At 47.9% G+C, this 20,431-nt stretch overlaps 1 protein-coding gene across 1 annotated transcript in view; it reads right to left on the bottom strand.

Annotated features, from left to right (window-relative positions):
- The window catches only part of Oseg2 (intraflagellar transport protein Oseg2), a 64,840-nt gene extending 44,412 nt beyond the window's left edge, over positions 1–20,428 (bottom strand). Inside the window, exons 1-11 of the mRNA XM_089577301.1 lie at positions 20,313–20,428; positions 18,190–18,333; positions 14,649–14,761; positions 13,998–14,103; positions 12,699–12,778; positions 7,081–7,168; positions 5,120–5,337; positions 4,064–4,187; positions 2,435–2,530; positions 1,319–1,480; positions 1,185–1,238 (exon numbers count right to left, since the gene is read on the bottom strand). Of these exons, the coding sequence (XP_089433427.1) occupies positions 1,185–1,238; positions 1,319–1,480; positions 2,435–2,530; positions 4,064–4,187; positions 5,120–5,337; positions 7,081–7,168; positions 12,699–12,778; positions 13,998–14,103; positions 14,649–14,761; positions 18,190–18,333; positions 20,313–20,351 (1,224 nt within the window). The 5' untranslated portion in view covers positions 20,352–20,428. The remainder of the gene's footprint in view (positions 1–1,184; positions 1,239–1,318; positions 1,481–2,434; positions 2,531–4,063; positions 4,188–5,119; positions 5,338–7,080; positions 7,169–12,698; positions 12,779–13,997; positions 14,104–14,648; positions 14,762–18,189; positions 18,334–20,312) is intronic.
- Between the last annotated feature and the right edge of the window lie 3 nt (positions 20,429–20,431).

Here is a 20,431-nt window from a genome sequence, read left to right as displayed (position 1 = left end):
CCCGGATGACTGGAATTCAGTGCCCGGATGAGTGGATTTCAGTGCCCGGATGACTGGAATTCAGTGCCCGGATGACTGGAATTCAGTGCCCGGATGAGTGGATTTCAGTGCCCGGATGAGTGGATTTCAGTGCCCGGATGATGGCTCTCGGTCTCGGCGTGACGTCACCACACTGCCGACAACGGGAGCTAAAAGCATTTCATGCTTAAAATTGCACGGGCCTGCTACTGGCTCGAGCCAAGCCACCACCGCTGCCACGTGCAGATAGAGGAGAGTTAAGAGATCAGAGGAAAGAGAGAAAGGAAAACTCTGCCTCTCCCGTAACCGAGAGTAGAGTAAGCATGAAATGTTTACGGGCCTAATGTCATCTCGGTGGACACCCGAACCGCACCGTACAGGAAGGGAGGAACACCACCACCCGTTCAGCGCGATGCCTTGCCATTTGGACGCAAGGTTTTTTTTTTAAGGAAAGGAAATGGCGCAGTAATTCTCTGCCATCTCGGTGGACACCCGAACCGCACCGTAAAGGAAGGGAGGAACGCCACCACCCGTTCGGCGCGATGCCTTGCCCTTTGAACGCAGCGCTTCTCCCCCGGATCACGTATGACAACGAAGTGTAACGTGGCATTTATGTGCTTTTTGCACGCGTTCTTAGAAATCGGAAATTATAATTCCGTGCATTATCAAACGCACAGCGACTGATATCTTGATAAACATTGAGAAGGCGCTGGCAGCAGTTATTTTTTGTGACTCCTTTGGAGACCAACCGGCGCTTGCATGCCGGTCGCGTAGGAGGGCTTACAGAGTCTCGTTAAATCTCGTTAAGTCTCGTACGGTGCCCGGATGTTCTCGTTTCAGAGCCCGGATGACTGGAATTCAGTGCCCGGATGACTGGAATTCAGTGCCCGCATGACTGGAATTCAGTGCCCGGATGAGTGGATTTCAATGCCCGGATGAGTGGATTTCAATGCCCGGATGAGTGGATTTCAGTGCCCGGATGAGTGGATTTCAGTGCCCGGATGATGGCTCTCGGTCTCGGCGTGACGTCACCACACTGCCGACAACGGGGGCTAAAAGCATTTCATGCTTAAAAAGGTGCTCGCTCTTGCTAAGCTCCTGCGGGTCTTACTGAGCCCTTCCTTTTGTCTTGTGCGAATGCGCTAAAATGCTCACATGGCACGCACGTTTTCGGTTTCGAAGTAGAACTTCTCGTTCCTCGACGTCCCCTCCCAGAAGACCTGCAAAAGGCAAATGTGTCGGTCAGAGCGCGCGCTTAGCAGCGCGGGGCGAAACGCGCGGCTCGTGAGCTGGGGCAAACCTCGCAGAACTTGTCTTGCAGCAAGTCACCCAGCAGCAGCGTGGCCGCCGTGTACGCTACCAGGTAGCGGTCCCGGCCCAGGATCTTGATGTCCTGGATCTCGTGGCCGTACTGAGACTTGAGCGTGCTCTTCGTTTTCGTCGCCAGGTTCACGATCAGGGCCTGCGCGCAATGCCCACATACTCCTTGAAAAACACTGTGCCTTTGGCGATTACTGGTCTCCAAGTCATACAGGTTTTGCTAGCATTGTTAGCTGCCTCTAACAAGCGAATGCGGCTACGGCTTCTGCATACTCATGCTGGTCTGTAGGCTGAACTTCCTACACCAGAAAGACTTTTTTTAAACCAGCAGTTTCTATAACAAGTTTTATACCCGTCGACCAAACACGCGGACCACCTGCGGCCCTCTAGGACTTTCCGTGCGGCCGACTCACCCAAAATATTTAAAGCCTTGTACTGGCGCTAGAGGCGCTGTACGACTAACGACTTAGTCGTTTTTTGTTTGTTTTTTTCACTACTATCGCACTTCTTCATCGCTGTTCTCAGTGTGATACCGGCCAGTTGCTCACCGCGTCTTACTTGTATGTAAGTTAGACATACCTTGTGCTAAAATCGTGGGATATTTATCTTCGTCCTTCGGACGCTCGGGTGTGTGTCACCGTCTGACTTTCACTACGTCCCGAAGAATTGAAATCGGCGTAAGGAGGGGTGTACTGCCTCTCCCCCTCCCCTCCTCTTCTTTCTCCGGTTACTGGCCAGCGGGAGGCAGAAATTCCTCACCAGGCAGCTCCGCGGCTAGATGAGTTTGAGACCTCCCTTCTATTCCACCTGCATCTTGCATTGCGTCACCGAATGGCGTTGAGAGTGGCTCGTAAGGTGAGTATAGACGGCTATCAGTCGCCAATTTTGCAGAGTAAGACCTTATCTTGTAAGCCGCAGGCTTGTCCGTGAAACCGGGTGCAAGATGACTGTCTTGTCGCTTAAGTGAGCTCTACATTGCGCATACGAATTTGGAGGTTGGCTGACAATTGCAACGCAAGGTTATTCCACAATATACCCACATGCGTTTCGCTTCAGTGATGCATGACAAAACCGAAGTGCCTAAAGAGGGGCTGACCTGGCTTGGCCCCACGAAGGTAATTTCAAACTTGTTGTTGTAAAGCGTCTTGCGTAAGCTGCAATCGTAACTCAGAATGGCTCCGCAAAGAGTCCCCTGCAAGGAGAGACGTTTCGGGAGTCAGTGCTTGTCCTTGCGTTCGGGGCTGAGAACAGACATGCCAAACAATTCCAAAGACGGCAAAAGCGATGTGCTACGCGAATCTGCGTGTTACGCGTATCTCTAGAGCATGCGAACGCGTATCGGTCTCTCCAACGCCCTGAAAGGCAGTCACTCAGTATGAAAGTTTTAAAGAGCTTCTGGGGAGTTTATTTTTTATTTGAATGCAGACGATTATAGATTCAGTTATAAACCTGTAGGACATCACTGTCTACAAATCCTTTCGTACCCGGCCCAATGCTGAAGAAGCCAGGAAAGCCAGCCACCGGAAAGGTGCACATACCAAGTGTTTCAGGGAAGACTTTCAGTAATTCTCAAAAAGAAGTCTTTTCGGGTAAAAATATGGTTTTTGAGGCATAGTATTACCAGTGTTATCGGACATCGGAAAGCCGGTAAACTGTCGTAAGTAGTAGGCTGGTTAACTAATTTCTGATAATTAAATTTTTAACTATCACAGATAGGCAAGTGATTGCAATTAGAGATTTGTAGCCGGTCGTTAGTAAAGGCCATATCAGTTTCTAGAAATTAGAAAACGTGATTACCTTCGGCGCTGTGGCTCGACAAAATTTGGCTACATCGTGCCAAAATACATGCGCTTTCGAAAAGCATGCAGGCAAAGCAACCTTTCCAGTGCACGTAACTAGTCACAAAAGCCAAATTTTGCCGAGCCACAGCGCCAAGGGTAATCACGTTTTCTAAATTATAAAAACTGATATGACTATTACTAATAACCAGTTACAAATGTCTGATTTCAACTAGGCGCCTAACGGTAATAGTTAAGAAGATAATTAAAAATTAGTTAACCAGTTTAATACTTAAAACGATTCACCGATTTTCTATGTCCGGCAACACTGGTAGTACTACGCTGAAAAAAGCCATATTTTTACTTCAGAAAACCTAGTTCCTGAAATACGTGGTATAACGATAACGCCGAGTTAAGCACACTGTCCCACCTGAGTAGTCGGAAAACTTGGTCTAGAGCGTAAATGACTGACTTTCCATTTCAGCGCGAGTAGACTGGAAAGGGCGCGGGATATGAATCGGATATTTGGTTTGCTTTCGTCTTAGGGCCTTGTATACTTTCTGGCATGTGCAAAATGCACGGTAAGTAATTCCACTCCAAAAGCAGCACTGTAATGGTCTTTCACCTTTTTTTATTTTTAGCTCATCTTTAACAGGAAAGTGTTAATGGACAACGCTGAAAGGTAGCGTAGGAAGGAGAGATGATGTGATTGATTGAATAGAGGCATCCTTTACTTCGAGAAGAAAAAAAAGTATTTCTACCGTTACGCCTCGCAGCAAATGATTGGGTGGGGGGAGAAACTTAGTACTCAGCACAACTCGAAAGTAGCCTAAATGAAAACAGAGGCTAATATAGCTCCATTCTGACATGTGACCTGGCTATGATCCTTTAAGTAAATGTGGCACACAGCGCACCCCAACGTGCGCCATGTCCACTGCTGTGCGTACCACGGCAAGCCTGGATCCATCACGCTTCCAGGCCAAACTGGATATGGTGTAGGCGTTGTGGAGTTCCTTCGGCTTCGCTTCGTCCCACGCCCGCTTGCTGCTGCTCCACGTGAACACCCGAACTCTGTGTTCGACCAACAAATGCCGCCACATCACTCAAAGTTACACACACGGCCAGCGTCGGATTTTTTTTTTTCAAACGACGTCAGGGGAACAAAGCTGGCTTAAATTCTGAAGTAACATCGATATGTTCCAGCTAACGTGAACCAAGCACTAAAATAAAGATAAAAACCAGTGGTGTGGGTTGCTGGTATTGAACCGACACGGCATTGTTTGTAATTGCTCAAAGCAAGCCGGAGTCTTTTTTGGGTAACGGTAATTCGACTGATTAGTTCCAGATAATGACCTGAGCCCAAAACACACGAAAACAAAAAGAGATTTTAGAACACGAGCTGGTATGAAATGGGTCATCATTTTATTACGGCAGCAGAGTAGCGTATCCCTGCCGACCATTGACAAGGTGTGCTTAATTTTGAATTACACGGCCACAGTGGCTCTCAGTGCGCATCAGCGATGACAACCCTGTTCGCGATACAGCTTTGCTGTTGCTGCCTGGAGGATGCCGAAAAGTCGGGCAGTTTATTATCATCGCAGCCATCATCAAAGAGTCAGTTAATACACAACGCATCTAGCTTGTCCTTGTAACGCTTCTGCACTACTCGAACAAGTTTACTTCTCTTCCTTTTCTTCTCCAGATCACCTGTGCTGCAGATGCTCTTGTGTATCTGTGCCTATTTCGTCTTTTATCGCCATAGCATTAGAACCCTTACGTCGGAAAAAAGTGCCCATCGTTCTCTGAAGCGTCTGTGTGCCATAGTTGGCAGGTGGCCAAGTGGAGAGGGTGCTTCCCCTCTTTCCACCTGTAGGAGAGAGGAGGGGGAGGCCGGAAGGTGGCTGCCAAGGGAAGAACCCAGAGGGCGGCTACCGTGGACGTTCTGACGCGGGGGCAAAGGAATCCTGCCGGGACGAGAGTGGCGAGAATGGCGGCGCACTCGCCTGTCGTAGCTGCCGACGGCCAGCGCGTGGCCGCCGGGGCTGCATCCGGCGACGGCGAACTCGCGCTCGTCCGGCTGCCGGCTGAAGTCGAACTGCTGCTGCACGCGTCCCTCGCGGGGTGCGTAGAAGATGATGCGCTTGTCGCAGCCGGCCGCCATGATGGACTGCTCCGTCCAGCACAGCGCGTACGGCGGGCACGGGTGCGTCAGCACCTTGCCCTGCGAAGGGGAAGGTCGGGGTAACACAGGTACATGAACTCACTGTAGAAGTCTCCACAACAGCAGCGCTTTAAAAAGAAAACAAACGCTAAGGAAAGGTCGGCTCCTCTCTAGCGTTTTTGTAAAGCTGCTGCCTCCCCTAGTTCGCCTTCTGGTTGCTAGTTGTCATATTTGTTGACTTCTTCCTTTATTGACAACAATTCCTGAACACTCTAAATGGGTACTAGCTGGAACAGCGGGATAACTCAAAGCACAGTAAAAGGGCAGGCAGCTAGCACGAAAATAAAACACTGCAAGCTTCGTGAAACTGCATTTAAACTGGCAGAGTATAAACATTTATAAAAATGGGTCACAAATTGCTGTAAGGTAACAAAGAAAAGGAGTTCAGTTCACTAAGCTTACTAAGGAGTTCGTACATCGAACGAACTCGGCGAAACAAGGAGGGAATCTACGACCGCTTTCCGAAAGTTAGACTTTCACACGTAGAGTGCGGTTAGCACTGAATGAATTCCGCAGTCACCACGAGCTCATTCAGCTTTATCCATGCCGGAAATTGATCTTCATGTACTTAAAATGAAAATTCATGGAAGCAAGATACCCTGATGAACTTACTGCGTGGTAAAATCAAGTTCGTATCGGCAAGTTCTTTGTTTTAATCGGCAGCACTTAAAAGAACTCTGGATGCCTTGCGCGGCAACGGAGGGGGCAGGTTTCTCGCCCTCACCCTTTTGCTTCCTCGCATTCTCATCAGGGCCGGTAGTAGCTAGGTTGCACTGTCGCCGGTGCTCGCAGAGCCGCTTTAAGAATATTTTACCGAAGTATATCGCCGTGTGAGATCCATCGAATGAACCTGAACACAAGGCTAGCATTGCAGCCGCGTGCTCACAGTGTGCTGCGCTTGGCGCTTTTTTTTTTTTTTAAACACCCCTTTCGGGGCTCCTCTGCCCATGAAAGCGTTTTCTCCGGGATACATAGCCCTGCGCGTCGTTATTCGTCCAGCATTCCCTTTGGACCCCACATTCGAAGCTGCTCTACGCATCGCGAACTGCCGTGACGACGCACTGCGTATCCGGTTTTGGCACTGTCGCGAAAACGGTCGCGTAATGTTTCTCATATTCACAGACTACCTGCTTAGCAGCACGATATTTTCAGAGCTCATCGTCGAGCGGGCCTATCTACGCAGTGTGTTATTCAGTCTCCGCGGCATCCCACGACTGACACACGTTCTCTTTGCGACAATATCTGCGAAGGTTGCGCGGCGGCTGGCGGCCGGGCACGGACATACTTACCTAAGCGCAACGGCCAGCAGCACACTCAGCAATCCATTCCCAAGCATTGTCGTCGCCCCACATATGACGCGACAGCGTAATCGGCGCCATAGTTTTATTGCTTCCGTTTTCAGATATGTCAAGTACATTTGCATGCATTCTTTAAATGTTAAAGTTTTGTATTTGTAGTTGGTTTGAGAGATGGCGACGCATATGCGCCAAGGGCCCGCACGCGTGAGAACCCCACGATGAAAATGTAAGTAGATAAACTGTCACGCGGAAACTATACGTCGGGCCCAGGTTCAATCTGACCTCGGCGGAAGCGTTTAGATGGAGGTACAACGCAAAAGGCGCCCGTGTGCTGTGCGATGTCAGCGCATACTAAAGAACCCGAAGTGGCGCACGGCGTCCCTCACAGCCCCTATGTCGCTTCGGAACGTTACATTTTATTCACAACCAAGTGTAGGTTACTTACCTGGACCTCGCCGCTGTCGTCGTCAGTGAGGAAGTATCGAACCACGCTGCCATCAGCATGCCCAGACAGGATACCTTTGCCTGAGACGCTGGATAGGAAACAAATAAATATATAAACTAAAAATTTGGAGTCCTCCTTAACCATGTATTCTTAAAGAAGAAAATGCGAAAGCCTTTAGGTTGCCTGCTATGGTGTCCACAATGAGTGTGCAATGTTCTATTTCCGATATTCCTGCCAAATTCCGGTTGGAACCGATTCTATCGCCCTTATATGGTATGCATGAGTCATTGATGGTACATTGTTGGACAGTGTGACTAGATACTGTAGGAGCACTGGGGGAATGCCCAGTGTACTGAATTTACATGCGCTCCTAGGCGCACTTGCGAGCGACTTGTTACACGGGATATGCGCATACGATGATACATGAAAACGCAGCATTATAAACATGCTACGGCCAAACACATGAAATGAGGCTTTCCCGGCGTCGTATCATATGAAATTATACTAATCCACCAACTAACCCCCACTAATCCACCTTACTCCACTTTCTGCTCTAGGCCTACTTCCAAAATTTCGGGAGTCCTTTAGAATTTTCGGCGGTCGGCCACCTTCTAAACTTTGAGGGTCCACCTGCTATGGCGGGCAGGTGCCACCTGCCATGGTGGGCAGGTTGTGATAACGTCAAAAGGCCGCGTCACCTCACTCAACCAATGAGGATGGCCCATCAGGGCAGGTTGCGACGACGTCACAAGGTCACGTGACCTCTCACGTGGTCGCGTTACGGCGAAACCGGAAACTTCATGACTATATTTTAAATGTTATCACATTATTGAATAAATACAAAGTTCAATTTATCTAGCGCACAATGATATGCGCGCATGCACAAAATGAAAAGTGAAATTTCGACATACGCTCGTTTAACGCTAATTAGCAGGCGGAAGACAAGAGTCACTATGGTTTCGCATTGTACCCGTACTGAAAGAGTACGCACTTTTCGCAAACGCAAGCAGCAGACAAAATAGAACGCCTACAGTCGCCCGCTCCTACAGAGCGTGCTCTGCCACATTTGGGCTCTTTGTCAGGTGAAGCAAACTTTACGTTTAATAGCGACAGGCACCATTTCTGGGTCTCGCGTCGGTGCAGTAGTAGTACGTAGTCGGCGCAGCCGGAGTATGGTTGCCATAAAAGCTCAGAGAGTAGTTACCGTGGAAAAAGAACGTTTGACGAGAGCGGAGGAATGCTTAACCGGAAGGTAGTTACGACCAGAACCATCCGAAGTGTGGTTACCGTGGAAGCTTGTCCAACATTCTCGGACGGAAATTCTGAAAATTGGAAAACTGTAAGACACTCTCATGGAAATACTGAAGGTAATGGTCCATTCTTCTGCTATGTAGTTCGAGGAATGAGCAACCGGAGGGTGGCTGTCATGGAAATCATTCGAAGACTGGTTACCTTGGAAAGAGGTGGTGAGGTGTGGTGAGAATGGGAGAAATGCAGCACGGTCAATATACGGCAGCTGCTACGAAACGCGCCGCCCGAAGAGAAGGTGTGGGAATCCTGGCTTTCCGCCGTTGCCTTTGCGCGGCTGTGCCGGCTTCCCGCGTTGTTTCTCCTCTTTCCCTTGCTCCCGCCTCAGGCGCTGGAGAGGCGGCTAGGTGACTGATCACTGTCATTTGGCCACAGCTCCACCCCGGCTCCCAAACGGCCTTTGCCATTGGTGCCTTTTGGCGGGATTTCGGGACCCGCTTTGGCGGCCGCGCACCGCGCGACCGTTCGAGCGGGGCCCAGAGAGAGATCCCTCGGAGACAGCGTAAGGTGTGTACGCTACTGTTTGTCCCTGCCGGCCTTTGCCGCTTGGACCAGTGCATATACTCGAGCTCGCCCGCACGTGTCCTCTGACCTGCAGCGGCTCGAGCCTGTCCAGCGGGGTCCAGCGACCTACGACAGGCGTACCTTGCGTTGATTGCCCACTCTCTCTCGCAACCTGCCCAACGGTCGACACGAGAGAAAGATCACAGCACTGCCGCGGGGACATTCTCCTGCAGCGGCGTGCTAGCGGCGCGCATTACCCTGGTCGCTTCGTGCGCGCAGCGGAGCCTTGCTCCTCGCGCGCCCCCGGGACGGGGTGACTATTGAGTGTTTGTGTATCTGCTGAAGGACGACGTGAATAAACGTCTCCTTTGTGAGCTTGGAGGCCTGTTTCTTTGCGGCGAATCGCTCTCCTCCCAGCGGAGGTTGAGTGCACCGCGTCGGTGTCCCAGTGCGTGTGTGTGGTGACGGCTGATCGGGGCCCTTGGCTCGCGCGAAGCTCGAACCCGCGGTGGTTGGTGGCCTGTGTCCACTTAGAAACCCACAAAGGTCAGCGGCGGTGACCCCGCGGTCCTAGAACGAGGGTCTGGAGACTGCTAATCGAAGAATGAGTACGTGTGGAATACTAAAAAGAGAGCTCTGTTGATTGTTTCTGAGGAGGAAAAAAAGAACAAAAGGCGCGGTAACTGTCTAACTTCTTGGTGGACACCTCAACAGCGCCATGAAGGAAGGGAGAAAGCTGGCCGTGAAAGAAGAAAGAGACAAGAAGGGGCCGTAGTGGAGAGCTCTGGAACAATTTCGACCACCTCAGGATCTTTAACGTGCACTGACATCGCACAGCACACTGACGCCTTTTGCGCATTATAATTATGCAGATATGAAGTCGCTCTTTTATTCTCTACCTGAATATATCGTGAAATATGAATGCTTTGATAGCTGTCATTAGATGTCCCGTTACTCAGTGGTAACCGCCCTGTGAGTTTTTTAGTTGATAAGACCCAGCCGAGAGTCTGCCAAACCGCGTCTGCCTGTGAGGCGACTAACCTAGCAGTCGCCTGTAAGCAAGAAAGTTTGAAACTGAAGACACAGCACACAAATTTTCAAGACGGTATCGGCACAACAGAAGAGAAGCGACTGAATGCCGCTCGGCGAGCGGCACTACAGACCTGACAGGCCATGCACTCGGCACAACAGCGAAGAGGCGACTGACTGTTCGTTCGCTGAGAGAGCCGTCTATCCCCTATGGCGACTGGCCAGTTGCGGTGAGCGCGCTCCGATTGGCCAACTATGGCGAACGCTCGGCGCTTCGATTGGCCTGCTTCGCGCGGCCGACTGCGCGCTCTGGCCGCCGGAACTGGCTGTCAAACTAAGCGTTACGTTCTGCTGAAGCGCTGAAACCAAGCGCGTAGCCGACCCGTCAGTCGCTCAGTTGAGCGTCGCTACACGTAAGTGTAATAGTTCTCGCTGTAAAAAGCAGGCTTCAAATAGAAGGTGGTGCCCGAGGGTGCATATCTGAAGCCTGATCATAAAAAGCTCGCCACTGTGCAATACAATAGAGCACAATGCTCGTGAGAGAACACAGCACTCGAGCGAGCGCCCAGCTGGCGATACAGCGTACATCATCAGTTTACATCGCAGAAGAGACTACTGCTTCGGCGCTGCTGGCACAGACCTCTTCGTGAAAAGGACAATGTGGCGCGCATGTGGAAGATTGGCCGTGGTTACCGGCCGCCATTCGATTTAATGATGGCATGGTACGACAAAGAATCATTCATCAAGTGATCAGGTTCGCAAATTTTGCAACTACTGTGCGTGCATGAACTGGAGCAAGAGTAGCAGTTACTAATACCTGCATATGTCAGAATTTGCTTCTCTTACATCGTTCCTATATCAAAACTACCTAATTATAATGCTAGAAGCCGTAGGAAACAGAGCTTATTGTTTCATTACACGTGACTACAGTACCCATTCCAGCATAACAAAGGTCATACTTGATATATACTCCTTCTATATAAAGAGTAGAGCATCAAGCGCATACGCGGATATACTCTAGCTTTTAATTCATCCGCGCTTCCACGTGCCATATTTCTTTGGAACGATCTTCCCGACATTATCGCATCCATCTGCAACCACCAACTATTCCAAGATGACCTGCTCAAACATTTTTTTCGAATGACACCCCATTTCGTGATGTTCTTTTTTTTTCGTTACTGTTGAGTTATGTGTTAGTTTCCTGTGCATTTTACTACCACTCACATTTCTAGCTTGATCACTGCTTTCTCTTCAGATGTGTATTTGCCATATGTGTTGCATCCATGCTGCTTCCTATGTTATGACACTATGTACCTTGCACCTATGTAAGTTTTTGCCTTAACATTTTGCCTGTACAATATTTTTGCTTATCTTTTTTGCCTTGCATTTCGCGTTGTATTTTACTAGTTGTTCATCTTGTACTTACGTCACTTTTCTCCCTTACTCAATGCTCTTCTGGACCCTGTAAGGTATTTTTAATGAATGAATGAATGAATGAATGAATGAATGAATGAATGAATGAATGAATGAATGAATGAATGAATGAATGAATGAATGAATGAATGAATGAATGAATGAATGAATGAATGAATGAATGAATGAATGCGCGACCCGGTGTTTCTTGCTATCAAATTCGATGCAGCCCAAACGAATTAATCAAAAACCAAACAACAGAGCAAATAAAAGTCAGTGAAAGTCAAAGGAACTCAATGTCAAAAGAACCGAAAGGAAAGCGAAAGAAAAGAAAGAAATCTGGCGGAATATAAAAGCATACATAACCTGTTTCGTACACGGCTGCACTTAATATAACCTGGAGCACGCCGGAGGACACAGCTCTGTGGCTCAGACTTTATGAAAATGAATGTGCCGTGAGCATTGCAAGAAGCATGGGCGGAAACTGCAGGACACGCTACATTTTCGATTGGTAGCTAAATTCATCACTTCTTCAGCCCTGACGGTCACGCATAAAAAAAAAAACAGATTTAACATTAATCTCAACGCACTGCTACGGCTACAAGGGAAGGCTGTAAAGCTGACTGAAGTCTCCTCGCAGCAAAGAAGAAAAATCCGTGCTTGTCCGGCGTCCCAACAGAGTACCACCGTCATGCTGTTCATGAAGTCGCTCCGTCAAACGAGTCAAGTAGGATGGCTAGAGGCGACAGGGCGAGGTCGAAAGGATCAGCAGCTCAAAGCAGGAACGGCGTCGCCCAATGTTTTCACGTCTGTCCACCTATGTGGAGTAGATTTACTTTTCTGACATCAACTCTTCATTTGGGAATTTTTTCTAAATGCTCTAGACCAGGCTAAAGCCCCAGTCTAAAACCAGAGAGAGAAAAATGGAGAAATACCTTAATCGTAATGACTTCTGTTACAGCAATGAAATCGTTTCCCATTCCAGAAACTAGCTACTATCTACGACAAACTACGTGGCTTAATATTGAAGCCAGTATTAGATGATAGATAAAAAAAAAGAAAAAAAAAGCGACATGCGTTGTCGCCAAACACGCTGCCAGTACCAGGGCATACTAAAATGCAGTACCCGCGATATGCATATGAGCGCGAAGAGCTCAAAGAAACGAACCATCTGTAGTAGACAGCCGAACAGTTGTGCAACTCGCATCCTGGCTTTAGGCTCCTGTGCGTGCATTCCCGCAACAGGATACGAAAAAAATCACATAAGAAGAGAATATATCCTCATATTATGCCGCTAATCCACCGCCGGAATACTCAGTACGCTCGAGCAAAACTGCAACGTGAAATATAAGATGCGCCCTCACCTGCTGACCACGGAGACGACGTAAGATTCTGTGCCGTACAATGTGGACGATTTGTTGCTTTTTACGTTGGCGCTCCGCACCTGCGGGCAGGAACGCGGGTGTTCAGCACTCATCCGTGCCATTGTAGAGATGAAAAAGAAAATAAAAACATGAGAATCACAAGTAAGTACTAGTAAAACTTCAGTTGAACGAAAGTGAAAGCGCACAAATGAATTCGTGCTTACGAACGACTGACTCCGTACAATCTCGTGCTCCCGCGTAACATGCCTTAGTACTGCGGTATTCTGTACTCCAGCAGCCAAGCCCAAGCGCCTCATTCGCATCCGACGTTAGAAACGCAGTCATTGCGGAATCAGCAGCTCCACTTGTCATAAGAAAATAAGCACTTGATTACGTTCTCGCAGCTTACTTTTACAAAGCTGCGCTCACATGTACGCACCCCTCTGCGGTAATAACTCTTTTCATCTCTGCTTCGTTCCTGCGCGTTAGGTTTTTCTTATTTCTTCACTTCGCTATTTTTGCAATGCAGGTGCGTACTCGTATCAAATGGCGCGCCGCCAGCTCTTAACGACATTTCAAGCTTTCGAGACGTGGGGATCAGTTCCAAGGTCAACGGTGATGTTGGGCACAGGTGGGCGCTGCAGGTGCTTAAAAGGCCCCGATCACAAGGAAGCGTTTATTCGGCGTCGCGCTGAGCGTCTCGTCTAGCTACATCGACGCTCAGCTCTGGCTGGAGCAGCTGGAGAGGGAAGCCGGACACACGAGAGCGACGGACCGGAGTCTCCAGACGGGGGTGGGGAGAGATCGTGGATAAAGGCCCCCAGTTATCCCTTGTCCGTAGCTAATCGTCCTATTCAGATGCGACGGGAACCTACTGCAGGGGCAAAGGGGACAATAACGCGGGGGCAGAAAGAGCGCTGCTGCCTTCGCATAAATGGGCCGCGCGGTTACAGCAGCGGCGTAGAGTAATCCGGAAATTGCTGCCAATGCGGAGCTGGTCATTGGTTCCCATCAATCCCCACCTACGACGTATTTCCGGTGCCAACGGTGAGTTCTGGCCCAGTCAGATATCTGCGTCTCCCTACGTCGCCTGGCTGCAAGCGCCGGAATTTCGCCTCCGTGGCGACGCCAGTAGCCGAGACGCTCACGCGACGCCGAAGAAACGCTGCCTTGTGTTGTGGCCTGCGAGGTACACGCCAGTCGTATCTAACGGTTGAGGCACAGCATGTCCTGACGCGCGCACGCGCCCCACCGCATCAGGTATCGTGAGTCATGGCGAAGCGAAACACCCGCGCTCACTTTTCCGTCGGCGAGTCCGAAGGCGATGGGACCGTGGTGGGGCCAAGCCATGCACGTGACGGCGCTTTGCTGGATGAACTTGTTGCATATGACCTTCTTTTCTCCCCTGAAATGAATGAAAGAACCACCGTGAAAGCGAATTGTTCGCGGTGTGGAGAGAGCAGCCGGCCGAAATTTTCTGGTGCTGTTATTTGCGCGGAATGTACCGCGAACTCCAGCTCTTTAAGACGTCGCAGAAAGCACAGCTAGAAGAAAGAAGCGGGCAGCACCACGCTGCTTGTTCAATTCTTTCTTGCCGTTCTTTTCGCGCTGCTTTAAAGGCGAACATACCCAAAATGGCTTGTGTCCATTTGAGAATGTGCACTGTGTGTGCGACTGAACGAAGTAGCCCAGCGATTCCTCAGAACGAACTCGCGGAACACGCTAATCGGTGTCCGTAACAGGGTGTTAGCAGTGATTGAAAACGACCTTAATCCTCCAATGTGACTCAACAGTGAGCAAAAGGCGCAAATGTCTGGAATGTTTTTCCTCGGGTCGTCAAGCAAAGTGAAGCGCATGCTGAGGGCAGCGTGCCGACCGCGTGCTCTTGGGATACGCAAATGGTGCAAAACATGGAGCATGAAAGGGTGCGCTAAGAGGGAGTGGAGTCACCAATCTTCGCCGATTTTGTAGACGTAGATTATGTTGTCCGTTTGAGCCACGGCCAGCTTGGTTGAGTCCGGAGAAAAGCAGATGGCTTTGACCACGTAGCTCTTCTTCCCGTACTGCGAGTGAAGGGGCAGACGGAAGCTCAGACAGGAACACAGAGGTTTTGGGCACTGGCTGTGTTTCTCGTTTATACCTGGAGTGCCTCTCTAGAGGACACTCGCTGGTGTGCAGTCGAGATTAGGAAGAGCGTAGCCCTGCGGTACAGCTGGACTGCACACGCTTTCTTTATAGGAAGGAAGCAGCGAAACCTATGTTCTCGAAGGTAGAGCGGAAATTACAAGAGATAAAAAAAATTAGGGATGAAATGAGGGAGGAGGGGGCACTAATGAAAAAAGGAAGAGAAAAAGCGAATCCTTAGCAATCGTAGCTGCCTAAAATAAAATACTTTTTTAATGGAATTCGTTATGCTATTTGCTACACCAGCACAGCGAACTAAGATAATGGGTGCAACCCAGTGCGCACAATTTCACAACAATATGTGGGCTCACGTTGCCGGCTCGGCCCTGTCTTTCTAGGGTTGCGACATATACATAGAAATGTATGCAGTATAATCTAGCAAGATTAGGCAGCTATATTCTACGGAAGAAATGAATAGGTGGGCAGTTAGAAGATTTGTGGTAAACTAAAAAGCTCAACAATATACTACCTCACTCAGTAGTTTGCTCGTATATGGTTGCGCTTACAAGTACCGTTGAGCCCACATCGAACAAACCCGACGGTTGCGCGGATTGTGTTCGTTGTATTCGAGGTTCGTAGTAAGTGTACTTTTCATTTTACAGCCAGAAATGCGAAGTGCAACGAAACTGACGTTGATTTCTTACAACAGTTCGTTATGCGCGTCGGAACCCGACGCTTTTTAAGCCTTCAAAAGCGGTCATATTTTATGTTCCTCGCCCCAGCCGTAAGTGCCCACAGTTGTGCTGCTTTAAGCACAAGACATAACTAGTCGTGGCTAGTCGTGACTGCGTTGGTCCAATGTTTAGGGGAATCCCTCAAGGTGGAGTAGATATATAATACGGGAGTATTATAATAACTCATTGACATCCACCCGAGCGCAGCCACACGGCTACAAAGGAAAGCTATACAGCTTTCTCAGATTTGACCAACACAGTTCCCACTTCGAGTTATTGAGCAATTCGCTCTCGCCCTACCATAAGCTTGCCGTCACGGTTACCTCAGTTGGTAGAGCGACTGCTCCGGTGAAGCAGTGGTCCCTTGTTCGAACCCCGGACCAGGAGGAATTTTTCTTTTAACTGAGGAGTTTCTGAGAAAGCTCTATAGCTTTCCTTTGTAGCTGTATGGCTGCGCTCGGGTGGATGTCAATGAGTAATTACTCCCTTATTACACAGCTCTGGAGCACGTTTGAGATATCCGCTTGTTTCCGTATGACACCTTCACCTTTTCGCACTGGCAGGTCACATTTTCTTGAAGACGCCTTCCGTTTTTAACCCCCATTTTATTTATGAAATCTGCTCTGGGCGTAAAAATTGAATAAAATCAAGTTTTAACCGTAATCTAGGAGGTCCATACTTATAAAGCTGCCCCACTCTGGCCAGATGATGATGGGAATTTCTGTTTCCTTGAAAGTGGGGGCCGACGAGTCTCTCCCACTTTCAAGGAAACAGAAATTCTGGCGAAAAATATTAATCAACTGACCCAAGTGATCATTGAAGCAGCCACTATTAACAAGCTAAAAGAGGACTGCGTTAGCACACCGTAAGTTGCCCTGTTCGACAAAGAGTGTTCATTCCTCTTTGCCTCGATTTGATTCAGTGCATTCTTTTGGTTTCATCCCGTGATGTTTTGTTGGCGTCCACTTTTTACGATGTTTCCCATGTTAAATTTTCTGCAAAAACTTCTCTGTTATCTCATCTTAGGTTTTATCGCCCTCACGTTTTTATCATCAATTGCTTCGTTTTAGGGATATGTTGTCTGCTCAATTTCATTTTCGTGACCCCCTTCCCTTCTTGTTTTAGCTTTTAGCCGTGCCGATTTTTTACATCTTCCGCAGGCTTTTCCTGCACCTTTTATGCTTCAGTCTGTTCAGCTTTTAGCGCCTTTATCTTTGTCACTTTTCATCGTCATTCGTTTAGCCGTGTTGGTTGTTGGCCTCTTCGGGATCTTTTCAGAATTGTTTGTTTACCCTCTCTGCCTTTGTTTCTCACCGCTTTTTTTCATCCCCCCCCCCCCTTTTTTTTTCTCGCTTGTTTGGGCTGCGCTATTGGTTATCAGTGACGATAAGAGTAGTTGGCCTATCTGTTGGCTCGTTCCGTGCTTCCACTTTGCTGATCTTTGCGCGTGCGCATCACTCCCTCCGGTTCTGTACAAAAGGTGCGGATCGGCTGCCTTCCGAAATAAAGTTGTTAGTCAGCGCAGCTGTGTGTCCTTCTCGTTCTGGTCCTTTGTCTGCAAGCGCTGTTTTTCTCAAGATGATATACCGGGTGACTTTTTTTAATATTTACACATTCTTATTTTAAAAACTATGAGGGATACGTACGCCTCTGCGGTCTGTGCAGGTGGGTTGTACAGCACGGCGGACATCATGTATGCGATAGAGCGGAATGATTAAACGATTAATTAACTAGAGTTAACTGATCAACGTTTTTATTTTTGATCTTAAGAGCAATATTATATTGCGAAATTTAAGGCCGATAAAGGTGAGAACCCTTTTTAAATGTTCTTAATAGGCAATGAGAGAAGCCAACAGCCAAAGAAACCAAGGGGCCACAGGGGATTTTTTTTAATTTATTTATTTTGTGCTGTTGATAAATTTAGAATATTACTGATGTGGCAATGTGGTTCGAAATATCGCACGTCAAAAATAGGCATCTGACAGTTCGTTAAGTCGAGTTTCCAGCATTGCGTATTACGAAAATGGCGTCGTTGCACGTGGTATTGTCGCCCAAATAATGTTCACTTGTTTTATATCATCAAATACACGAACGGTGCCCGTATTTGATGTACAGGAAATGCGAGCGATGCCAATTTATAAATATGGAATGCGAGAAAGCCAACCCAACGAGCTTTCGAATACATATTTTTGACGTGCGATATTTCGATCCCCAATGTCGATTCAGAAAATTTGAAAAGACGGCTCATCTGTGATGCTGACATCCTTCAATTTCGCAATATGATAATGCCCCTTAAAATAAAAAATAAACAGTTTATTAGTTCATTATAGTTAATTAATCGTTTAATCGCTATACTCTATCATGTATATGATGTCCGCCTTGCTGTACACTACACCTGCAGAGACCGCGAAGAGATATATCTCATATACACCGTTATACAAATCTGTAAAAATTAAAAAAAAATCACCCTGTATATGATACGAGCTCTTTTTCATCTGACGTGACAAACGGGTTCTGCGATCCTTTGAAGCCTAACCGCACTGCATCAGGTTCAGTGCACAGTTTTGCAAGTCTCACGTGCATGCAGTGACTAGGGGCAGGACGCATGGTGCAGTGCCCGCGCGTATATATACCTTGGAGTCGATCGGCTTGGTGGAGAACTTGTCGCGGCGCTCTCCCATCTCGTCGAAGAGTAGAACCACTCTGTCTGCCGTGCATGCGGCCAGCTTGACGTTGTTGGGCGACCAGGCCATCGCCACCACCTTGGCTGCCCCATCCTGCGCGAATTTCGCCAGGCTATATTTGCTCCACCAGCCTTCTTCGCCGTACAGTCTGACGCGGTTTGAAGGTGATTGCTCCAGACTTAACCGACTCGAATTAAAATTCTCCAACGCAGTTTAGCCTCGAAGGAAAACTGAACGGAAATGCTCGAGCTTGGGTAGCCGCTTGGTTCTTCCATCCTGCGCCCATCATTTTTATTGGAGGGGAAGCGACCATCGCGACACTTTACTGAGTACACTGGGAAAAATGTGTTGTCAAACCTTTAACTGGAGTTGCATCGTTCTTTCCATTTCGTTAATATATTACTAGTATTGAAGAACGTTACAGACTGCAAAAAAAAAAACAAAACAGAAAACATAAAGCAGCATGTCGATTGAGCTCTGTCTGGCAAATAACACAACTTAGCGCTGTCGCGTGTATGTGATGGCAGTTAAGAAAGTCAGCCAAAAACATAGATGAAAAGAAACCCACAGTGAATTCGTGGATGCCGTGGGTTTTTCTAAGACAAAAAGTCTTCGGCACCAATTTTAAATTTTAATTGTGGAGCAATATTGTAAGGCACTGTTATGAAAATATTGAAGGTAGTGGTCCAATCTTCCGATTCGTAGCAAAATTTTTCTTCTAAAGTTTTTCCATCACTCGCATCAAGTAGTAAAGACTGCCATAGAAAACCAATGCGAGACGTTTTTGACGATAGCAAAAAAAAAAAAAAAAAAAAATGGAAGAGTGCCGAGGAGACATCTGCGAATATATTGATTTTTCTTACTGTGGAATCTTACGTTAAATGAAAAAAATTGCGTTTATGAACAACTTCCCTTCGAAAAATGCGCTTGTCCAGAATTTTCTCTACGCGAGATAATGTGTGTGTTTCTGTGTTGGCATTTCCGCCCTCTTGTTCGCTCGAACGCTGCACCAGAACACTTGCGTCATTTACGAGTGGCCTAGGGCTCGAAACAAGGTCTTACCGTGCATATGCACGCTCCCATGCACCGTGTTTAACTCCTAATGTCTTTAAAACCTATGCCCGCCAGGCAGTGACAAGTGTGTGGACGACTGTACATAGGTGCACGGTTGTTCGTTTGCCGGCACTTGACGTAATTAAGTGGCACACATGTGTGACCCGCTCTCCTATGCAGTGGATCAGCAAGCACTGACATCGTACAGTAACAGGGCGTTTAGCCCTTAGCTTCCGTTGGAATCACCCCCCTATTATTCATCGTGGACGTCTGCTGCGAAAATTTGCTCCTCAATAGCGGTTCAGTTGGTACCATACGAAGTGAACAAAAGTTGTTCCCAGTAAAGCACAAGTTTCCCTCGTTCCATAAAAAATCTCGGGCGTGATTTCAGCGTCATGTCGAGATTACGCGCACGTAAAAACGATTGTGATTCCGAAACCGAAGATACAATTGCCCACAGTTCACTTTTGCCTGTCTACGCTTGTTTCCTTTTTTTTTTTCAGCTTGTCGGGTGTTGAATATGCTATTCTTTGGATTTGTAAACCTGCTAGCACATTGCCTTCTTTGCGCCTTTGTGTCATATGTGTTTGGTTTGTACAGTCGTCCTCCAGATCTGTCTAAAGCACTCGAGCTCATTTACGAGTCGCCTAGGGCTCGAAACGAGACCCTATCCTGCATGCACATTCACATGGATTGTGTTTAGCTCTTTATATCTTTAAATGCTATATTGGCCCGCCAGGCTGCGGTGATTTGTCATAAATGCACAGCAGAGCGTGCCGCTTTAGACAGGTGTGAAGACGGCTGTACAGTGTTTTCAATTTGTAAAACATTTGCAACAGTATTATATCATTTAAATCAATATCAATAAAGGGTGACTGCACGAAAATCTTCTCCGAACGTGGTAAATAAAGAATGCGGCAATAGGAAAAATTATTCTGGTTTTACCTGAAAGAAATGTTTCGCTTGTGACAGTATACAGAGTCTATCTGACCATTGGTTTCGCGGAAACTTTTACTTACTTGTGGGTGCATCAGCGTTTTCAAGTATTTTATCTGCATGGCGAAAACTGCTTGCCACTGTTACAGAGGCTCAGGTATCACCAACGACACACCACGCACGCGACAGCAGCGGCAAAAAT

This window comes from Amblyomma mixtum, chromosome 3 (genome assembly GCF_055824585.1).
Source record: "Amblyomma mixtum isolate Tamu chromosome 3, ASM5582458v1, whole genome shotgun sequence".
NCBI classification, from domain to species: Eukaryota; Metazoa; Arthropoda; class Arachnida; order Ixodida; family Ixodidae; genus Amblyomma; species Amblyomma mixtum.
Note: the sequence above shows the minus strand (reverse complement) of the source record. Positions and strands in the feature narration are given on the sequence as shown.